Source organism: Mugil cephalus, chromosome 11, assembly GCF_022458985.1.
Source record: "Mugil cephalus isolate CIBA_MC_2020 chromosome 11, CIBA_Mcephalus_1.1, whole genome shotgun sequence".
Classification (NCBI taxonomy): Eukaryota; Metazoa; Chordata; class Actinopteri; order Mugiliformes; family Mugilidae; genus Mugil; species Mugil cephalus.
Window position 1 is genome coordinate 20,081,762 of NC_061780.1, and position 23,770 is coordinate 20,105,531.

At 42.4% G+C, this 23,770-nt stretch overlaps 1 protein-coding gene across 32 annotated transcripts in view; it reads left to right on the top strand.

Annotated features, from left to right (window-relative positions):
- rims2a (regulating synaptic membrane exocytosis 2a) overlaps positions 1-22,701 on the top strand; it is a 126,423-nt gene extending 103,722 nt beyond the window's left edge. For 28 of the 32 annotated variants that reach the window (XM_047599506.1, XM_047599521.1, XM_047599513.1 and 25 more), the window contains 6 exons: positions 5,354-5,571; positions 19,069-19,210; positions 19,394-19,506; positions 19,610-19,711; positions 19,836-19,975; positions 20,065-22,701. In XM_047599506.1, the coding sequence (XP_047455462.1) occupies positions 5,354-5,571; positions 19,069-19,210; positions 19,394-19,506; positions 19,610-19,711; positions 19,836-19,975; positions 20,065-20,268 (919 nt within the window). In that variant the 3' untranslated portion in view covers positions 20,269-22,701. Of the gene's footprint in view, positions 1-5,326; positions 5,572-19,068; positions 19,211-19,393; positions 19,507-19,609; positions 19,712-19,835; positions 19,976-20,064 lie in introns of all 32 variants that reach the window. The other 4 variants (XM_047599522.1, XM_047599536.1, XM_047599535.1 and 1 more) reach the window with 1 other exon arrangement.
- Positions 22,702-23,770: the final 1,069 nt, after the last annotated feature.

Consider the following 23,770-nt stretch of genomic DNA (forward strand, 5'->3'; position numbering starts at 1 on the left):
GCCCTTCAACCCTTACTGATACTAAAGTGTACACATGTTTAGTTTTACTTCCTGAGATACTGTATGTATTGTGTTCTGCGGGGGGACAGAGTCGGTCTGGATATGGAGCATTCTGTAAATGAATGTGGAGATGAGAGTAGGGCCAAATGTTGAATAATGCATAAAGTATAAAAACACAAAATAGTTGTATATGTAAAACTAGACTCTGTGTCTCATTGTAAACTAAAAACGATCCTGACTAAATATTAGTACTATTTCTGAAATATAATATTTGGTAATGACTGATAAAAATAAAAGACATCCATAGTATTAAAACTGAAAACTAGTTGCTTTGACTGTGTATAATTCAATTATATGAGCCAGAATGTAATTATACAAGCTCATTGATACTGATGTATTACACGGCTGAACACATCTATGGATATCTTTATCTCTGGTGCATGTAGATGTGATTCAAACACACTTTTAACATTTTAAAATGACCATAAGAGTATAGTTTCATAGAACAGTGCTGGACTAGTACAAGTCAAGACCAAATTCAGGATTCAGGAACAAATTAATTTGGACTCCCTACCGCGGATAAAAGCTTTCACAAGATGTCTTCATCATCAAATCGCATTCACAGCAGGATCCCAGCCACTGCTGCTTACCAACATTAGTGCGCTCAGTGTCTCCTAGGTTTTAAGAGAAAACGCATTAAGATAAAAGCTATACCCTCTCATGTGTGATTAACCCTGAACCAGCGGGGTGGAGTGTGATTGAGAATGCACCTTCAGCGTTAGTACTAATACACGTGTCAGAAACACGAGCGGATTCATGGAAATGTGAAACTTACGCAATGAGATTTAGAATACAGATCAATGCAAAAAGAAGATCCGTGTAATCCTGAGATGGTTTCCTGCTGTCCACTGGTTTGGTTTATGTCGTGTGTTATTATGTCTGTGCTGCTCAATGCTGGGATGTTGCATCGATATTTTCTTTTCTTGTCTGTCAGCCTGTGTTCGTCACTTGGTGTCTGACTCCTACAGCGTCTAATCAAACCTCCTCCATTCCTCCAGCTACTCCTCAACCAAACATTTCCCTTTTCTTCCTGTGTCACGCCGCAAACCCTCGCACCTACGCCGTCACCCGCCCCACGCCAGCAGAGAACTCACTTTCAGTTAAGGCTCTGGAAATTATTCAAAGGCCTTCGAGCAAGCATCATCTGTAGATGCTGTTGATTTCAGTTTCAAAGTTGGAACAATGTTTACATCCTGACTGAAAGTGAGCTGGACTGGTGTTGCTTTTAACATGCTGACAATTATCTGTGTGACCAACCCTAATTTCTTCATGACACCTACAGTATAAACCGATAATGCTTGACAGTCATCACACTGTCGTTCTGCTTTACTTGATAAGGATAAAAAAAAAACATTCAGTATTTCTTAAATGCTGACTAGTTTGGTTAAGCTGACTTTAAATGAGTTACTAGTTACTGTTAGTGCAGTTTATAAAACACTTCATCAAGTTGCCTTTCTTTATCTAGGATATTAGTGAATGTGTGGATATCATGGAGGTTTGCAGAATCTAATCAGAATCTAGGATGCGATTTATAATAAGAAGCAGGATCTAGGTCTGTGTGGTCCTGCTTTAGGCAGGAAACTATGGAAGACTAAACCATAACAAATAAACAGCAACAATCATTTCAGCTGCCAAATGCAGAGAAACATTAATTCCTCATCCTCGTTACATCAACACGTGTGTTTTTCTATTCATGTTTAATACACTCAGACCAAACTCCAACAGTGTTTTTGAGCAAAAGCAGTTAGTCCAGAAGAATTTTAAACAATTTTAAATCACTGAATTTCAGACATCTCTGCCAGGAACTTTCAAGTAATTCTACAGGCGGGTCTCTACCAGCATTACTCTGCCAGCATTACTCTACGACATTACTCTGTAAACAGCAAATAGAGACCTCAGCTTTTCTACGAGAGCCTTGGGGTCTGTACTGTAAATACTGAAAATGATTAATCACACATCTGGACATCCTTTGAGGAGTCAGCAAGTTGCTGAATAATGGATATGATGCTTTCTGCTGAAAGTTATAAAAGCTTTACTCGGCTGCTCTGGTCATCTATGTGTGAAGGCGGTGAAGCGGTGTAATTTGTCAGAAACTTTGCTCCCGGCTGCATTTACTTACGACTCATATGCGTCACACTGTCAATATGCACATTGCACAGTCCCGTTCAACCTGTAGGGTCAGCATACAGACATCAGGGTGGCTATATGTGTGTTTAGTTCACGAGTGCTTCCGCTCCAGAGAGGAGCTGATTCACACATGCCACTCTGAGCATGATGCTGTGGCCAGTGGTCTCCAAGACGGAAGGACCTTTCCATCAGCAGTTTTCAATCCCACAGAGTATTTTGACTATTTTGAAGGCTGACAATTACTGAATTGAGGGAAAAACGTGTGCAAAACTAACAGGCCACCAAACCGTTTTAGCAAGTTGGCTCGTGAATGGAAAGAGAGTATCCAGTTACAGTTACAGCTCAATAAATATATGATTTCTGGGCTTTAATGAATCTCTTTTGTTGTGCGCACTTCGGTCTCTGACTTAAAAAAAAACTTTGTAGCTGTGTTGACAGGCGTGCATGCATGCTAATATTCTGGCTTGGGGCACAGTTGCCATGGAAACCAAATTTTCTCCCTCAGCTGATCAAGACGCAGCGATCCTCTCTCTGAAAGGTGAACGAGATGAGGGAAGAAGCACGGGAGGCAGAATGCATCTCGCATGAGTTTTACTTTTTTTGTGCAGCTTTCATAATCCGCCTGCCAATCCCAGGCTAATAAGTGAGCAAAAGTAGCTTGCCCTTTAAGAGTTTAATAATTTAAAATCAAAATAGTGAATTAAAGTGAATGATGCACTTCGGACCATTGAGTTCAAGTCAGGGCTGTTGTCTCGTGATGTTAAACCACATCCTGTTTTATGTAGAGGTGGCATTACATTAAGTAGATTACTCCATGGCGCAACATAATGTGCCAACACTTTCGCTAGACAAAAAAAATAAAAAAAATAAAAATCCTGGTTTTGTTTTGCCTTGGGAACATCTTGGCCTAGATGAAAATGCATGGCGAACGCTGTGTTCTTTGGGCTGAGGTTTAAAATCCCTGCAGGGTCCCAGTTTTCCAAGCAGACACATTTACCCAGTGTGAATGCCAAAACCTGTTCAGAGACTAGTGATACTATAACGAGAGGAGGTGCTACAACGTTTGTTTCGTGCAGTTTTTTTTTATTTATTCGAGTCAACATCAGAGTGTTATGCAATGTTGGAGTGCAATTGGATTACATGACATACCCAGTCTGACTATGAACAACGCATCATTATTCCCAAGAAAGGGCCGTGTCTTTGGACGTGTCCTGGACTTTGTACAAATCCCCACAACCTCTGGCAGAACAGTTTAGGAAGTGTGTTTTCCTCTGAGACCAGCATCATATAGCATTTGGTTAGTTTGATCCATACAGTATGATGTGAGTAGCCATTTGAACCGGCAAGATGTTCATCACTTTAGATGAAAAAGTGCTTTGACAGCTAAACTGCAAACCTTATTACAGACCTGCTTCCTGGACGGGGATTATGATTTCTCCTAGATATAAACAGTTTGAATGGCGCAGGGTCTCCCTTTCGATTATTTATCATTTTTAATATTTCACGGAACATGACATTATTGTTCAAATGGACCCGTTCATCTTAACCTCGCTCGCAGAAACCACTCAATCCTCCAGATCCACTGACTTCCTGGCTGTGCTGATATTTGGCGGAACGAAAGAGCCGGCGTTGTCACCCTCTGCCGACCAGATGAAATGCAGCCTCGTCGTGACGATGGCAAAAGGGCATATTTTAGAATGTCACCTGTAGCACGCGGGCCCGCGGTGTGCACAGGCGCCGAGGCACTTGAAGTGAGCTTCAAAGCCTCTGGGCTGCATCAGCTGATCAAAGGCACTAATCCTTCAATAAGCATTCAATATTTATGTGTAAAAGTTCAGGCTGATCCACAGCAGAACCCGTTGGCATCAGGGCCGGCATAAACAAAAGGCTTTGCTGTAGTCTGCAGGCTCAGATACGAGGGGTTTACATTCTTCAACGGCACATCTGACTTGTTTCAACACCAGCTCTCAACCAAAATAACACGTTTAAACAACCAAAACTAAATGTTTAGCGCTGGAGTTAGAATCTAAATGTGCCAGTGTTTACCGATTGTGTCAGCACGGAGAAGACTTATGTGAGCGATCATTTCTGCACCCTCAAGAAGATCGCGGTTGCAAATTGTTTTTGCGATCTGACAAAATTCACGTCTCGCTCCCTCTTTCTGGCACCGAGAGGCTTGAAAACATAGGGATCATGGCATGAATGCCGTAGATTCGGGCAATCATCTTCGTGGTACGCAGGTGATTAATTAGTTCACTCGTTCGGTGGATTCGGAGCTTCGTTTTTAAGATGTGAACGCAAACTTTTGAGCCTAATTGAAGTAATTGATGGAATCAGTTGTCGGAATCCATTGGTTTTTCCTCCCATCTCAGCTAGCACGTCTCCCCATAAGCTGTCTTCATAATACAGTTGACATGATCGAGGTCAGACACTTAGATTAATGAGCAGTAGCCCGGGGGAGAATACATGTAACTCATCCCATTAAGAATGCAGAGCCCATGATACAGAGTGTAATTTGTCTCTTAAAGATAATTTTACTGGCAGAGCTAAAATAAGACGTTCATTGGGACACTGGCCTATTTCCTTTCAAACAGGAAGAGCTGAAGTACAATGCTAATGACAGGCAACCTTCCAGTAGATGGTCACGACTTTATGATAACAGGCATACATGAAAGGCAGCGCTTAAAAAAATGAAATAAAATAAATAAAAATAAATGTATACTCTCACCAGGCATCTTTATTCTTTAAGCATTTTGTATCATTTATTTCAGTTAAAATTAAATTTTTTAAAACGAATGAATATCTTAAAATATATGCTTTGTACATTTGTGTAAATCCACTGGAATACAGTAAAAGAAAAAAGAGGTCAATGTTTCTGCATGAAAAGTCTACTCTAATCTACCTTTAACCCTAAACATAACTATACTGTAAGTCATGAACTCCTGTACCTGAACTCTGTCCTTTTCTCCTTCTCACCCCACACTTTGCTATTTCCTGTCTCCTCTTCTTACCCCCTCCATCCTCTCCTCCCGTTTTCCTCCTCCTCCATCATCTCTCTGTTTACATCCTCTCCACTGGCCTCCTCTCTCCTCTGCCCTGTCCCCCTCGCCTACCCCCTGTCAATGGCGGTGGCTGACAGTGACTTTGCATCCAAAATGAAAAACAGGCAGATGGGCTCATCGGGCGGGGTGAACATGACCAAGAGCACAAGCATCAGCGGCGACATGTGCAACCTGGAGAAGACGGACGGCAGCCAGTCGGACACGGCGGTTGGCACGGTAGGCACTGACGACAAGAAGAGGCGCTCCAGCATTGGTGCCAAAATGCAGGCCATGGTTGGCATGTCGCGCAAGAGCAGGAGCACCTCTCAGCTCAGCCAAACAGGTAGGCCATCCAACTCCACCGCTAGCGTGTTCACATGCATATCTGCCCCGCATCTTTGTTTGGATTCCTCAGTCTTGTTCCGTGCTGAATTACTAACTCTGCTCATTTCCAGTTCCTTCTCTTTCCCCCTCCGTCTTCGTCTACAAGGTCTCTGAGCCTCTCAGAGATGAAGACGCCCTCAGCGCTTTTTCTCACAGCCTTTTCTCTTATCTCTAGGTGATCCTGGAAATCCCCCAGCTCTTTTCTTTTACCTGCTTTCTTATTACTCTGCTTAATTTGTGTTTACGGGTATGAATGTGGTCTTTCCTTCGCAGTCACAATTCGTCTTTTTATCCTGGAAAATGGGTCGAAACCGGTTCTGCACCTTTTCGCGTGTGTTTGTACCACGTCACATTTCGCGAAAAGTAGAAATCTTCTCTCCGATCTTCCAGTGTAAAATGTGTGGCGTTTAGCAGCTGTTTGCATTGGCTTTCGAGTGCATGTGAGAACGTGTGCACATGTGCGACGTGAGCAAGGATGCGCGTGTTTGTATGAATGCAGGAATATGCGTCTTTCTGCCGTGGACGACACTACATTTTTCAGAGCATGTGGCTGTTGTTATTCTTCCCTTTGCAGTGTTTTTTTTTCTATCCTACTTTCTTCACAAAAGTGCTCAATAACCATTTGAAAAGGGTTGAGCTACTTTACCTGGTGCCAGACGGAGTGAAAAAGTGGTGGTGTGCAGCACCGATTTTGTCTGTTTACGTGAAGGTCAGTCGATTTGTCCACCGCCCGCCTTTGTATTTGAGACGTGGTGGCATCGTGAAGCATTCGCCGCCTATTCTTCTTGTCTTCAACCTTAAAGTCGTCTTCTTTTTTTAGTTTGTTAAATTTATATATGGCCTCGTTTCAGAGGACTGCTAGAAGAGACACGTATCTTGACAATTTATGGAGGCTTTGTTAATGAAGGAGAGGTTTAATTTGGGGAATTTTAAAAAACTCACAAGCTGTTATTTAAATGATAATATACAGGAAGACTCACAGGCACGCACACACCATTCCCACATGCAGGCCCAGCACACATTAAGCAGCCTGAATCTGCCTTCTCTATCAATATTTCACTCAGTGCTTTTAAGTGCATCCAGTGGAGTTTGTGAGAGCGTGCATACATCTCCCTTTCAATATTTGAGTTCTATATTTGTTTCTGCACCAACACATTCGCTGCCAAGTTGCCTTCTGCCCTACTTTGTTGTGCAGTATCCTCATTGTCCGCTTGTAAGGAAAGGATGGTTGGGAAGGGGGGAGGGGGGCGCTCTTTGAGCACTGCCAAGTGCCGGTGGGGAATGGGTCAGATCAGTCAAGCAGCACATCTATGGCTTTTGACAAACACAGACTAGTCAGATGGAGGAAAGGATGTGCTCCCAGGTGACTGCCATGAGTAGTGTGTACACGGTTTCCAGCTCCGGGTTTCAATCATAGGTTTAGTTTCCTCTGTCCTCTGTGGAACGCACTCGACTTCACAGGACATCAAAAAATGTTTCTCTATGTCTGAGTGGATGTTTAGAACAATTGTAACTGCTTAAATGTGTGAACTACAATGGAGAAATTGTTCTTTGCATTTGAGACGGTCTTACAACAGGACCAGACTCCGAGTGCACTGGATAAGACAGGGTATTTTATATATATATATATCTTGTGTCTAATTCAGGCATCCATCTGGTTAATAATAATTAATTTGTTCATGTTAATAAGAAAAATAAGAAAAAACAATGTTACATTTATGCATGTGATCATTTAGGGTGCACTGATCACCATGAGCAAGCTGAAAGATTAAGTTGATTTATTATCCTTAGTTGTCTCATTCACCACTCAGCAGTCTTCTAGCTCCTGGTACATTATGTTTTAAGCTTAATAGAGAGACAATTTATTCCCAAACACCCCGACCAGACTCCTTCTACATAGCCTGACTCCGCTGAAATAATACAGTTATGTCAGCCAGGTTTATTCAAGCATTAATCACTACATTGCTTCATTTTCCTTCAGACTAATGTCTGTTTTCTCTACTTGGTGACTCCAGTGTGATTTCTCTGTGTTCCATCTTTTCTCAGAGGGAAATAATAAATATGCCGATGAAGATGCTGCCAATATTGACCTACTGTTCATTTGACTTCTGCAGTGAATTATTACTCTCTCCGGTGCGTTCGTATGATTCCCGGTTGACGTCGCTTAAATTTAAATTACTGGGTTGAGCGATTTTGATTTAAAATATTGTCTGCATGCTTATAGTGTTATGCATGCATTATAAATACAGCTTGGGGTTGCATTGCATTAACTGGCAGAATATGACACTTTATTAAAGCATTTATCTTTGTTGGCTGAAGTGGTGAGAAATACGTGATTCTGTTCGTTGAATGGTTTGTGGCAAAATGCTACAGTATTTCTAACTCTGCATCTTTAGGTGGTTATTTGCCTTTTTCTTGAAGCTATTTGTAAAGAAATGCAGGAGTAATTTGTTGCTTGCTCTATCATCCAAATCGGTTGCAGTGTACACAGCATTCTGCTACATGACTAATGTGCTTTTCCTTTTCCAACAGCATATGTAAAACACAGCTTACAAAGGATTTCTTCTCTTTTTTTTGCCTTTTCATAATCGGATAAAAACATTTTTGAGGTATAGCTCTGTCTTTCGTAGCACTGCAGTTATTAGGCAAATTTTCACCATTTTCCCGACATAACTAGATCATTCAACCGCCATGTTAGCAGTTTACCCCACAACAGCCCTCGTTTAAGTATTTATAACGGCCTACAAGCATAATCAGCCGAGAACGTTGCAACCCAACACCAGCCTCTGACTATTAAGGCCGAGAAGAGCCATGAAACTGGGCCATAAGAGGGCAAAAACACGAAACTGCCAACAGTGACATAGAAATGAGAAAAAGATGGAATCAGTGGGGAGGGTTTTAATAGGTAGCGTAATACATTGTTATTAGCATCTAGTTTCCTGTCTCCCTGGGTGCAGCTTTGAGAATGCCTCTGTGATTTTTCTTATGTCCTACTTTTCTCCATCTGGCCCTGAAAGAAACTCGTTATGTGAATCAAATTTGACACTGTCGACTTCTCAAAGACATTCAAATATGACATTTCAGTCTTTTTTAAGAGCAATACCCCCCCCACACACACACACACACACACACACACACACACACACACACACACACACACTGCTGTTTTCTGGTACTATAATGGCATACGATTTGCACTAAAAGCTGTCTTCAGGCAATCTGTCAAAACATTGTCCTATTTTTTTTTCAAGAAAAGAAAAGTTTTTGTGTTGACGCTGCACCTGACCGCTTAGTCACACTGCTAGCTGCTACAGTGAATACATGCACACATTTGTGCCATCTAGATATGTTATGCATTAAAATGTATGAATAACCAGAACCTTGTTTAAGTACTTTAGGTCATTAATAAATTCAAAACTTTGTTCGGAGTCAAATGTTCCCTCACTAAACGAAAGAACACAGGAGCCACCTAACTCACAACTCCCAGAATAGCCAAATGTATGCAGCAGAGAGAGCGATGCTCTGCCTGGCCCCCTCCTTTTCTCACTTCTCTTTCCCCCCTGCACCAGACCTGACGTAGTTTTGGACCTCCAAAATACTCAGACAGGCTGTTTTGTATGTGGTAAAATAGCTGAACTTTGAGCCTCCAGTCGAGGTAATTTATCTTCGATGTTGAGTTCGGTGCCTATCTCAGCAGCTCCTCCACTAGCTGAGGCTGCTAATTAATCTCCTAGGAGGCAGCGGCAGACATCCTGCTCTCAGGGTGATGCATGAAGGGAGCGCAGCAGCACAGGCACAGCCCAGGCTGAGGGACACCAACAGCCCACTGCTTTCTCCCCATTCTCCTTTCTGCCTCACTTAGTCTCTCATTCCTCTCATAACAGCCATCCGTGTCCTCAGCATGTATTCTGTGTCTCTCCTTCACCACTCCCAACTTCTCCTGTGTGTCTTTCCCGCTGCTATTCGTCGTCCTTCAGTATCCTCTCTGCGCCATTACAACGACTCACAGTGGTGTCATGGCTGTTAATCAGTCTGAGCCCTCGGATGGCTCATCTCCGTAGTGACCTAAATATACGCAGTTGCACTGTTGGAAAGGTGATACTTTTATAGGTTTCAGATTCATGAATACACCGCAGTGGGCAAGAATGAGTCATAATGGTCACTGAGCAGCAGTAGGACCAGTAACAGTGCGAATGCAGCGACATGCATTTGGAACGATGAAACGAAAAGTTGCGACATTAGTTTCCAAATGTAGTGACGTCAGTATTCTTTGGTGCATCCGCTCTATTATCCATCTAATGGATGAACCACCTCTGTCATTGGTGGTACTTAAGCTAATAGATACATCCAGCATCCAAAAACCATTGCACCGTCAGTGTTTACGGGTATAATAGTACTTACTTACTTAATCGTCTTCGTTCCCGGTAGAACATAAGGCTGCGACTATCTGCTTCAATCTGGTCCTATTCTCTACATCCTGTCTTCAGTTCTGAGGTCACAGTTCTCCATCAGGTGATCTCTCTTTCTAGGCGGGGTCCATCTCTACATTGGGAATATAGTTTTGGTCCATTCTGAGGACATGTCCAAGCTGTCTGAGCTGTCGATGTTTAATTTCTAGCCCCGCATTGAGCCAGTTTGTCTTTTTGTTCAGGTCTACATTGGAGATCTTTTCTAGCCAATAGACACCTGCTGTAAAATGGGACAGTATAATAGTGATCATCATGAATCATGATTGTCCACCATGGTAGTGGCACAGTTGGAACTCAGGTTTTCTGTAGTCGATGCACCTCAAGATACTGTAGGTGAAGTTGGTGTATCACAGGGCACAGGTGTATTGTGGTGCAACATTTTACACTGAGCACTAGAATGGTCTGGACTTCTGGATATCGCTCTCCATTGCAAAGGTGAAACCTATGACACAAAATATAATTTTGAAAGGACAGCTGAGTTTCTTTGAATTGACCTTGTATGAGGTCGTAGAAATGGTAACAGTGCTCAAACCAAACAATGAACACCTGTGAACGAGGCCAGCAGCAAAACATTTTAGCCACCTAAAACAAATCTCTGTCATTTTAACTTGCAGAACGTGGGAGCTTGTCGACATTTATCTCAGGCGATTCATTTTTTTGTGTTGCTGTGTGGCTGCGGTGTGCTAAGACGTATGTTTCAATCCAAATTTAATAATTTTTCCTTTATGGTGAGCCTTGTTTGAGGTGGCTCAAGCGCATGTTGTTTCTTTAGTACTTGTTCTGTCGGCTTCTCTAATCATGCTAGTCGCCATCTACTGACTGGATAAACACAAAGGTAAGTTTAACTAAAAGCTGACTTGGCTAATTAAACCCAATCTTTAAATCTTGAGCTATCAGTCCTCTGGGTGATAGAGTTCGCTCTAAAGAAAATAAAAATCCGTTGCAGATTTAGTTGTACCTCAGATACCTCATATACTTTGCTGTGCAATTAATACAAGTATGAAAAACAACTGAATCTTGCATTAATCGCTAATGACTTAATGATTATTCATGATCTCTGGTGTGAGAATCGGATGTGGTGGACTACGTAAATTGTTTTCACACAGAGAGCAGCACATGGTGTCTCTCCTGGCAGACGGTGTACTTTGTGTTATCCAAGGTATTAACCAATGTTCTTGTTTTGAAGATGCCTTCTTGTGCTGTGATAGTTATGCGTGTGCATAATTTAGCAGCGATACAGGAATAAAGATCTGTCTACACCAGACTTTGGCTGTGGAAATTGAGAAGAGCAAGGATTCTCCAGACTTTGCTGATTTGCTGCAAAGATAACAAAACAACATATCTACTGTGACTTCTGTTATTGTATTAGGTGCCATTATTCTATTGTTTTCTTTTATTTTTTTGAGCAAACTGAAGCCATGTGCTCCTGGAAGGATGAAACTGCACATGGCTACTGCTTCTTTTAAAACCAACAGCATGATCTCGCTAATATATTTCTGCCAGCGTCAAAATGAGCTCAGCTTAAAAGCTGTTGATTCATTTTCTACCAGCTGCTCGTTGCTTGTTCTCCCTTTAGTGTGGCTCATGCTCCTCAGCCATATGTCTCCTTTGCCAGATTCTGAGGCTTGGACTCAGGCTAGGACACAGTTGTATAGTCACACCCCCACAATTCAGTACAGCACATTCTCGCTCTTCCATCTGAATAGGGCTAAAATAGAACTTCCACTCTGCATTTTTAGACTACGGCTGTTGCTAAAAATGCTGCATGGACTTCCTCTCTCTTTTGTCTTTAAATGTTGACTATATTCCTCTGCCTGTCAAAGAGGAAGTCTGATGAGACATGCACTAGAAAAATACTGATAAATCCAGTCATCGACTGTGAGCATGATGTTTCTGCTCTTCGTGACAGCGTTTAAAACACCCGTAGTTCCTCTTTCAGTGTGAGAGGTTATGCTATGGTTGACATTTAGTTTCTCACACGCGAAGACAACTTCGTGTGACATGTGGTGCTGGTTTGTTGACTCAAAGAAATAATCAGCTGGAGTGATGTCTTTTATTCAAGCTTGGCACCATCCGGATCCCCTTTCACTCTCTCGTGAGCCATCCATCTGTTGTAGTTTTAGCATTTGCACCGCTGAGTGGAGGGGAGGCGGCCGTGGAACAGACTGTACCGCCGTCTATTGCTGTTCGTGTTTTAAAAACGTGCCTCTTGGCCCACAACTTCCATGGAAGGTGTGAAGCCTTTTTGGGCAAAAGTGTGAAATAAATATACATATTTATTTCATACTTCTGCCAAAAAGTGCTCCACCTCATTACGCGTAATGAGGTGAAGCATGGCACTTATTTCAGCACTTTTAATAACGAGAACATTGAATTAAAGAATTAAAAGCCATCCAATCATTTTTTAATCAAGCCACAGCTACAACAATGCATTTTGGACCACATTTCCACATTGGCTGCTACTAAATTGCCCATATTAACATTAGAAGTGAGTATTGTGTGTCTTGGCAGCCAAACATCTATTAATGAACCATGTGTTGTGTAGTGATATTGAACTAGAACAGTTCTAATGTAATAAAGCACCTCGCTTTCTCATTAAAGTTATGTCCCTCATCACGTTGAAGAACCAAGACGGGAAACTGTATTTTCCAGGGACTGCAGGACTGGCCTGCGTCGTGTAAGGCAGCAGAGAATGTAAACCGAGTGAAGAAACAGTGTGTTTGCCCAGTATCTGTACTCATGTGTATCCTGGTGTGTGCGTATTTAAGTGCTCATATGTGTCTGTTTGCCTACCTCCGTACATGTGAGTGCCAGGGTTAGAGCCCTCCATTAGGCTCTGTTTACAGTGAGTAGCGCCAGAGTCGCTCTCTGACGCTTGGCCTGGCCTGGCCTCATCAATCACAAACTCCCAAAAGCTTCCGTCCGCGGTTCCTGCCGCTTGTCAGACGGCCCTCGTGTACGTACGAGTGCTGGGATATTACGCTCTTTTGTTGTTGTCCCAAAGTCGGCGAGATGGTTCACATTCCTGCCTTCTGAGGAGCTCGCCATTCCCAGCTGTGTGGTCACCATTCTGCACGTTCTGTCATAGTTTGGAGTGCTTCCAGATATTGTTGTTCAGTGGTAATCTGCACTAGTCATGCTGTTGTGAAATCAGAGAGGATTGCAGTGACCTAACACGAGGATTCTTCTTCTTAATTGAGATGAACATAGAGGAGTAAAAAAAAAACTTAAGACCTTTGTGCACTGCGACCCTTCAGACTTCCGAAGGCAAATTACCTCAGTTATCACGCGTATGTCACGTTTTTTCATTAAGATGTGTCTGAGGAAAAGCTCAGAGAGTTGGATTATTACTTTTCCACCTTGTTTGTTTGTTTTAATAGCGTTGTATTTAACTTAAGTTTCATTTTTAGCTTTCCTGTTAAGGTGTGAGCACCTGTTTGTCAAACGATCATACATGTGACGTAGCCAACGTGTGCTTTACGACAAGTGTAATTTAGTTTATTTTTTCCTTCAGGTGTCGTGTGTCAGACACAGTGGGTGTTTACCTGTGAGATATGGTGAAAAGCCTCATTTTTTCTCTCTCTCTCTCTGTCACTGCACAGTGGGTGGAGGATTAACAATAAAGAAAGTTGAAAAAGGCAACACGTGCCAAATGTGGTGTCAAACCAAAAGACGCACGTGAGGAGGTGGAGTGAAATAACATGTTGTGCATTGTCGTAATTATTTTCACCAGGTTTAGAATTAAACACAGAGCAGATATTTCAAAGGACATTGGAGGCGTGTCGTTTTGCCACCTTTAAATCACAGCACCAACCAATTTATTTCTAATGAAATATCTGCGTTAACAACGTATAGTTTGTGGCAGATATTAGCAGACAAATAACCAAAACTAGTCCAGAACATGTACTTCATTTGCAGTGATTATTAAACCTGAAGGATTTTAATAGTAAAGAGTCATATTTGTATTTGATGAATCAGAAATATATTGATCTTTGAGGTGGAATATAATACAACAGTCAGCCAAGCTAATGTTTAGCTTCCAGCTTTTACTTATAGATACATATATTTTACGTATACGTTCATATCGGATGTAGAATTGGTGATGTTTACATCCTTTATTGTTAATCCTACAGTAATATACAGTATTATACTATAAATACTGTACAGTGCTGGAGCAATTTACGCTGATTATTATCACTCGCTCGTTTTCAAATGAGAATCGATCAATCGTTTTGCTGCAGCTTTTATATGTAATTGTTGGTGCTTGTGGCTAGTGTTGCACACTAAAAAAACACTCTTGAGAACCACAAGTAAAAAGCTAAAGCTAAAGATAAAATTAAAAAAAAAAGTTCAAAATTTGCATATGAACAAATGTACAAGAAATAGAGACAGGGGTAGATGTGATCACTATGGAGGTGGAGAATGAGCTCTGCTGCCCCTCTATAGTCCGGTGTAGTGGGCGTGACAGATTGTCCATGATGGAGTTTGTCCAGTGTCCTCTTGTCCCTCACTGACACAAATGTCTCCAACTCTCCTCCGATCACATGTCCAGTCTTTCGGATCTATTTGTCAATCCCAGCTGCTGAACATGTGACAGTGGTACTTAGAGCTAAATGCTTACACCAGTACGGAAACATATAACAATAGCAGAGCTGTCGTAGTTTATCCAGACTTTGGCTAATTAGAACTAGTTGTTTCATTAGCTGTTGATAATGTCATGTGTATTGCTGGGTGGTTGGCTGAGTTAAACTTAGCGATGGTCAATCTGTTCAATGGAAATCCATTCAAGAGAGGGATTCATTGTCTGGGCACAATGTGCACGCATACCAAATTTAGAAGGACTGTTGCCTTTTAGTTGCCACCAAAAATCAACAATGTCAGCCTTGTTGTGCTGCAAAAAAGTCCCACTCAGCTGAATTCATCTTGTAGATAAAACGCGGCTGATGTCCAAATCCATGACGAGTCACTCAGAGTAGTGGTTGTTTCGGTATCTCAGTCAGGAGTAAGGCGATGAACCCTCACAGAATCACAGAGCCGCTATTAGAGCCAGGAGTTAAAGGGTTCTCATTCCGCCCATTAGTCAATGTTTGAGTTAGAAGAAGAAGCTTTTAACCGTCCCCAAAAAAAAATCTGTCCTTTCGTAAAGTTTTAAACTTCGTGACCCGTCCACTCGTATTGTGCGCGATTGTCTGATATCCCCTCTAGATGTAAATGTGACATGTTGTTTTTGGTCGAGCTGGCCTGGATGAAACCTGCACGCGGACGCCGCGCATTAAGTGGCTCCTCCGTGGAAGTAGGTTGCAGTGTCTCATAGATGGGAACTTTTCCCTCAGCAGTAACACTGCAGGGAGCGTGCTATATTTATGACAGCGAAAACAGGCACCGTAATTGTCTTGTCCTGTGCCTATTCTGCCAAATGCATATTCAGAACAAAAGCGCCACGGTTGGTTCTCTCGCAGTGTCAAAGCAGCGCAGGGATTATTTTTTTTTTTTTTTTTATCTAAGATGCAGTGACAGTTACCAGAGGTGTAGGTTTACCAGTATTTCAGGGACCACCTGTGTAGTCGTCTTTTCACTGAGTACCACCGTCTCTCAGCTTTAGACTGTTTAAAATAGGCTTACCCTGCGTGTCTACAAATGGGAGAAATAAAGCAAAAGAAAGTTAACATTTAGGCGTGTGAGACAATCAGTCAAAGGGTGCCTGTGATTGTTTGAAAGTGTGGAATGTGTAGAGCAGGCTGCAGAGGGATCACAGGTGACAAGGTCGGCAGGTAAACTTGACTATCCGTTTAATAACCCCCTTCTTTTCTTAGACATGAAAACAGACAGCAAAAAAACAAAGCGGTGTTGCAGTGGTGCGAGAAAGAAAAATAGAGGCGCTTGGCACGTGAACGCCGAGTGACCGCCATGTGGCTGGAGCACTCTCATAGAGGCAAAGGATTGTTGCCAGACCTAATGATATAAACTTGTTTTCACTGGCCTCCGGACAAGTCAGGGAGAGGGAGGGGGGGGGCGTAGGGGCAGAAGATGGAGAGGAAAGGACAATGGCAGTGATGAGCAAGAAGAGACAGAACGCAAATGGTGAAAGAAGAGGTAAAAGAAAATCCATGAGAAACAGAGTGGAGATGGTGGTGGGGAGAGGGGGGGGCTCGGTATCTCTGGGTAGAGCGCGTTCACCCGCAGAGTCAGCCGAGGTGCGCCTGAGCAGCCCGGTCCTCCGATTGGAGGAGCTCGATGCAGCTCTCTCCCCTCCCCCCTCTGAAGAAAGAGGTGCAGCAGGAGCGTCAGACCCAGACAGCACAAGACTCCGCGACTGAAGCGACGCTCTTCTGAAGCTCTGCCTGAGACGCAGCCTGCGGGGTACCTAGGGAGAAAACCAGATCGAAACAGCACTGATTTCCCACAGCATAGGGGCTTCTTCTTCTGCTGCTGCTCCACTGGTGCATTAAGTAGATTAGATTAGGGGTTTCATTTTAGCTCGATTGTAATTTGATTCACTGCGTTGAAGAGGACGGCCGCCGGTCACCATGGGAAGGCAGGGGAACGACACCTCTGCTCCGGCTCCTGGGATGGGGCGCATCCAGTGCTCCCAGAGCAAGATGAGCCTGTCTGCGTCCTTTGAAGCGCTCGCTGTCTATTTCCCCTGCATGAACTCCTTCGATGAGGAGGATGGAGGTAAGCTGACAGCTGGGGGGAGATGTCACAGCAGCAGCTGCTGGCTGGGGAGGGGGGGTGGGGTGGGGGGCAGCAGTGCTTCTTAAAGTGAATGATGTAAATGCGCGAAGAGAAGGATTCGGGATCAGTGGGAGATGCAGAGGTGCAGAGGGATGTCACTAGTTAAATTGGGAAGAGAGTGTTGTTCAGCTGGTGCAACATGATGCTTGTGCCTTGTGTTCTTTATTATTCAGGCAATGAAATTGTTGTGAAATAGACACACGGCTTCTGCTGTTGCTACTGCTGCCAGTGGTGTCGGGGCAGATTATTTTAGGAAGCGTTCGTTTTCTGTTAATAATATCCCACTGCCCCGTTGATGATTTTGTACCTGGTTCTCTGCATGAAGGATTTAGTAACTGGAATGAATCATTGTTTAGGGTTTTGTGGGCGGTAGAGCTTATTTAGCTCACAACATTACTCAGTGACTGTCACCTCAAATTTCCTCAACAGTAGCGTTAACGCCTACACCGTGTACAACATTCATTTATATATATTTGGCCCAAGATGCTCTTATCATTGCCTGTCCTAGTTAGTGCAGTATTTGTATTTACAGAGAAAACAATTGTTAAGATTTGCGATGAAGATTTACATTCATATTTATACCTTTCTTATCTACTTATTTGCAAGCTTCTTTATTTATTTATTTATTTTTTTTGAGCTTCAACTATACTCTCACTTGCACTCACTGTTGGCGACTGAGCAGCATCTTGACACTCTGGCGTTGTCTGTCCCAGTCTGACAGGGCCAGAAATTGAGGGCAGTGACCTTTTGGAGTGGAGCCAACCTGTCTATACTTCTTCTTTGCTTTACAAAAGTAGTTCAGAACTGCATTCTGTAACCAGTGACAGTCAAACTTGCATTCCTGCAATGGCTTTAAATGCATTTTTCCAAATAGTGCACACACAAGTGTGAGAGTTCATTGAAAGACTACGCCACTGTGTTCACATTGTTACAGAGTGTGTGTTCCTTGGGCTTTGTACATCTATTATTTGATACACTAATGTCACTGTAAAGGGGTGGCATAATTAGCAGTGTGCATTCTAGCATATGCCTCTAACGATTCGTCACAAAGCAGTACGGCAGTAGCTTCACACGGGTGTGTGTTGCCAAGTGTCCACTGATAACTCCAGCCCGGCCGCTGATTGGCAAAGCTCTGCTGCAGACGTCAGAGGTGCATTCTGTGACTGCATCCTTTATTGTAACGTGTGAAGAGCAGGAAGAGGAGGCGGAGGACAGCTGAATGACTGAGATTTCAAGGCTGAAAGGCTCCGCGTCTGTTTGAGGCCCGCGTGCGAGAGGACGCAGGATCATCTCTCGTCCTAAGCTCTCTCACTCTGACGAGACGAGCGAGGAGGGAAGAAGGAGAATAAAGGTGGCAGAGCCCAAGACGATTAGGAATGCTGTAGTCTACGCATGAGTCATCCATGCAAACTACTTGTGATTGTCTGACCCCTTGGAAATAACACTTTACAGTCACTTCATCAGTAACAAGAAAAATAATCTTAAAGCCCATCCCTATAAAGAACATTTAATAACCCTGATGGCTTCTAGCTATGCTCAATCATATATTTAAAGATCATGCATTCAGCGCTAACATATCACCTTTTTGTACTTTGCATCATTTTAATCTAAGGGCCTTCTCTGTTTCCTATTTCTGAATGGGATTTAAAAAAAAAAAAAAGACATTGTTGTGAGTGTGTGTGCGTGGGCGCTCGCTGATTGGTCGGTGTGTATCAAGTACCGGAGCATTCATATAGTGCCTGTGTGTAGGTGGTGTGTGTGTTTGTGTATATCACCGTTGGGGAGGCTTGGTGAAGATGAGCACCAGGAGTCTTAATGGAGGGAGTCAGCTGTCTTCTTGGATCAGTTAAGCTGGGGGCGGGGGGGTTGGACTGAATGTTTGTAGGTGGTTCGCACTAGACCCCCGCTGGCTGTGAATGTTGTCCTGTTCAACAGAGAGGAAAGAGCCATACGTATGTAGAGCTTGGTAAAGCAGTGACCTTGTCTGAATGCCGTAGTAAAGCTGAAATGATCCGGAATAAAATACGCGCACATCCTTGCAATGGAAACGAGCTCTCATTCACAGAAGTGCCTTTGTGTTTCGTTCTTAGCTGTGGAATGGTGAGCCAGTGAAAACATGGGCATGTCGTGTGTAAATCCACGTGAACGCAGCTCGCCGCGCGACTCACAGTGCGAATCAGTGTCACGGACTGACAGTCGGTATCCCTCTTTTTCTCTCTTGTCTTTGGTCGCGTGTGCACTTCTGCGCGCAGAAGCGGGAGGCAAGAAGTTGCGCAGCACTATCCAGAGGAGTACGGAGACGGGCCTGGCGGTGGAGATGAGGAGCAGGATGACTCGGCAAGCCAGCCGAGAGTCCACAGACGGCAGCATGAACAGCTACAGCTCCGAGGGAAAGTAAGAGATGAATAGCTGATAAAGCTCCTTTTTACATACACGCCAAACGATCAAACATTTATTTGATAGCGCACATTATGCGTCTCTCCTGTTGACATCAAATACACAACTCACTCTCAAATTGAGAGTCTTCAGTCAACCTGAACTCTACCTTTGTGGTAACCAGTGACTTTCCTGTTTCAGTCTCATCTTCCCCGGAGTGAGGCTCTCCTCAGACGCCCAGTTCAGTGACTTCCTAGATGGTCTCGGCCCTGCTCAGCTGGTTGGGCGACAGACGCTGGCTACTCCGCCTATGGGTGAGAATAAGCTATTCAGACTCTAACTCGCTGTGTTAAAGTCTCGGACTCTTTCATGTTTCTTTTTAACGCTCATATATTTTTTTTTATTCTTCAAATTTAGGGGACATCCAGATTGGCATGGTGGATAAGAAAGGAGCGCTGGAGGTGGAAGTCATCAGAGCCCGTGGCCTTGTGGGAAAACCAGGTTCCAAGGCACTGCCAGGTAGATTAAGCTCTCAGACACCCATTGTTGCAGGAAATGTATAAGCATATGTTAGAGATCGATCAAGGATGACTTGATTTGGTTAAAAATTTTTCTAAATTGTAATGTCTTTCCCTTTCTCCAGCACCATATGTAAAGGTCTACCTTTTGGAAAATGGAGTCTGCATAGCCAAAAAGAAAACTAAAGTAGCGAGAAAAACCTTGGATCCTCTTTACCAGCAGCAACTGCCGTTTGAGGAGAGTCCTGGAGGGAAGGTTTTACAGGTAATAGACAGTAGCTACTAACGAAATGTTGCAGTAATCGAAACAGAAATCTTAACCCTAACTCCTCCTCCTTTTGATTCGTCCTGCAGGTTATTGTTTGGGGCGACTACGGACGCATGGACCATAAATCATTCATGGGAGCAGTTCAGATACTGTTAGACGAGCTGGACCTGTCCAACATGGTGATTGGCTGGTTCAAGCTCTTTCCTCCGTCCTCATTGGTGGATCCTACACTGGCCCCACTGACAAGAAGAGCTTCCCAATCCTCACTGGACAGTTTCTCTCGATCATAGCAGCGTGTGGACTGATAGCGTTGTTGTAGCAGCCAGTGTTGCGATTTACAGGTCACGCCCCCCGGTTACACTGCATGCTTGATGTTGTGTCTTCTGAGCCTGTTTCTAGGGGTGCAAACGTGATCCTGTGTTTTGAGCAAAAACGTCGCACACATTGTGCACATGGCGATGCGTGTCGCAAGCGCCTGGCGGCAGGGATTGCCGGGTGTTATTGTTGTTTGGAGGAAGCCGGAATGAACTCCTTAGCACGAGGAATCTGTAAGTTCCAGGTTTTCATCCAATTCGAAGCCATGGGGGTCAGCACTGGGAACCACTTAACGTGTTCTACAGGAACCCTTTTCGAATTTCAAAAAAAAAAAACAAAAAAAAACGTGTTGTTTTGATTTTTTTTTTCGTTTGTTTGTTTTCATTTGTTTTGTTTTATTATTTCTTTCAATGTCAGTGTACTTGTATCTGAAGGGGGTGACAGTGTTTCTAACCAGATGCTTGGTCACGCCACGCCAACAGACCGAGCTGTGTAGATGGAGTTTTGGAGACCATCACTTTGGATGAGGTGTGTCCCAGCTTGTATCCACACTCCCCCAAAAACACAAAAAAGAGATGCCCCGCATACGCTACCCGCACTGGTAAACCAACACAAAGATTAGTTAATCAGAGGCAATACCGAAGTGGCTACCATCAACACTCCAAAATACACAGCAACGACTCAAACCCCAAGATGTGCAATCTTACCATCATTCTCTCTCTGTTGATATATTGTATGAAAATTAAATGAGAAAAAATATTTTTTCCTTTTTAGTTCATTTGCATGGACATAAATTTAGCTGAATAAAAAAAAAAGAAGAAGAAAACAGAAAATTATTTTCTTGAGGCTGCAACTTGCAAAAAAAAAAAAGAGAAAAATAAATAAAACAAATCAGCCATTTTCAACAATTTATATTATTTTTAAAGATAAATTTCACTAGTGCATGGTTTTGAAGGGGAGTGAATGCAACGTCGTGATTGAAAAGAAAAAAATACATTGTTTGTCATTCTTTAGACCATTCATGGGTCTGTGTTTTGCAGACGTGCAGATAAGGGAAACATAACGGAAACTTTTGGAGTTATTTAACAGAAAATGTTTATGTGACAAAAAGTGATAATGAAAATAAATGTAAATGATTTATTTCATTGTAAAAAGGCTCAGGCCTTATAAAGATAAACATTATGTGCAAATTGTACATGTTTCTCTTTTTCTTCCTCGTCCCAGGGTACTTCTCATTGTACTATTCATTGCTACCATTGTTCAGTCCCCTGATAACGTACGGATTTTAGGACTGTTGGTTATTTTACACTTCTGTATTGTTTCAGTCTGTATTTTATTTTGAATTTGATTTGTTTAACAAGCATGTTGAAAAGGATTTTCTGCAACATGGCTTGGGCACACCTTACAGTAACTCAGCATGTTTTGATAAAGATGATATTTGGAATTTTTGCAGTTTCTTGTACAGTGCATGTCAACTTCATTACGTTTCTCCCTCACCTTAAATTGAGCTCTACAGCAAATTAGTTCTTGGTCTTCCAGGGCCAGTTATTGAAGTTTTAACAAAACATTCCACCCCCCCAAAGTCATATTTTCTTTCAGGTTTTTGAGGAAAAAAATAATAAAAAAATGACAAGGAAATTTTTTATATTTAATCGAGGCTGGCGAAACAGTTGTGATTGCAAGTGTATTTTATTTCAGTATTGTTGACAAACATGCAAAAATCATCTGTACTGGTACAGTAAGAGGTCTATACCTAATCAAGAGGCAGCGAACATGCAAGAGATGTGTGTTGCTGTGATTCAATTTTTCAGGCACTGTTTGTGAAGATGAGCTAATCGTAAGTTCAAATAATAAGGGATATTGCCACAGAAAATGTTTCGTTTTTCTTGTTTTAATGAAAATGAAATTAATTTACTATATTTTTGTTAGTTTTATTTAAAAGCCAAGACCAGTTTATTTTTTATTTTCTATTTTTAGTAATTATAAGTACTTCTCATGTCTGGGAAGTAAATGAATCTTATAGTTGCAGTATGTCTGAATGAAATTGAACTGAGGCATTGTTCCTTTTCCACGTCAAGATAATGCATTTTAATGTCCAAAAAGAAAACCTTGTCGCTGTAACAGGCTACAGTATATATTTTCATTTTGATTTTCATTGTACATACGTTTAGATGTCAAACTTTGAATAAACAGGCTACCATGAATAGATTGATAGACTCCGCTGGAACAGGAAAAATGCCTCATAATGACAAAGACATATGTTATTTATCCTTTTGAATGCCTTTTAATTTTCTCTTTTTGGTGCAATGTGTTAATGCCAAGGCTATGTCTTGGTTAAGTATGGTTGAGTACAGAGATTTATGTAAGTTATTTTTCAAATTAAAAATAAAAAATTGATATTACACTGATGCGACGAGTGGAGCGTTGATCAAATTAACACATCAAATCACACCGCACACACGCAAACATTGGTTGAATGATCCTTGTTTAGCATCACTTCGTCATTAAAGGTCACATCCAACATGAATGCTCACTTTCTGGTGCAGTCGTGTTTGGTAATTAAGGCCAAGAATAGTTTTGTTTTCAATTTATTTCACAGTTTAAAGCAAATATGCAAAGGCAACCATTGTTCTGTAAGTACTGCAATTTAAGAAGAAGGCTAGAGGCAGTGAGTGTTGTGAGGTGTAAAATCAGTTACAACATGTTTGAATAATGCAAGCCCGTCCTGCAGCTAACTGCCTAAGCTATATAGTTAATTTAACCTACCTAGCCTGACGATCTAGGCCAGGCCAACAAATCCATGGAAAACATTTTGATAATGTAAAAATAATTATGGTCGCCTAGTTACCTGTTTAACCTAGTTCCTTTATTTTTGGGTTAGTCCATAAAGACTTACCAGCCAGTTACCAGTCTTTACTCCAAGGCAAGGGAAGGGTTTTATTAAATTTTGAATGAACGTTTTAGTCACTTCAATGGGATGCATGGTGGTTCAGTCATTAAAAATAATAAGCATTACCGTGCTCACATGTTTACAAAGACTCATAATGTGTGCTGACAGTAAGTGGGTTTGTGTTGCACTTTGAGATGCTAGCATGTCATCATTCTCCCTCTATCTCAAGCACCCAGCATACACACTGAACGACACACACTCTGCCTGGGGTCGACTACAGCTGCAGTGCAGTAACAACGGCAGTCTTCATAGTTTTGTTTCCATTGTATTCTTCTGTCTCTTTGGTTGGAAATCTCTGAATGATTAAAATCCTGTCCAGGGCGTACCCCGCCTCTCGCCCAGTGACAGCTGGGATAGGCTCCAGAACCCCCTGGGACCCTAGTGAGGAGAAGCAGTGGTAAAAGATGAGATGAGATGAGATGAGATGAATGATGGAAACATCCATTCTATGCTGTGTTGCCAGATGGGAAATGACAAATTATCGTACCAGAATCTTAAAATGATCATATTTTGAGGCCTGTGGTAAA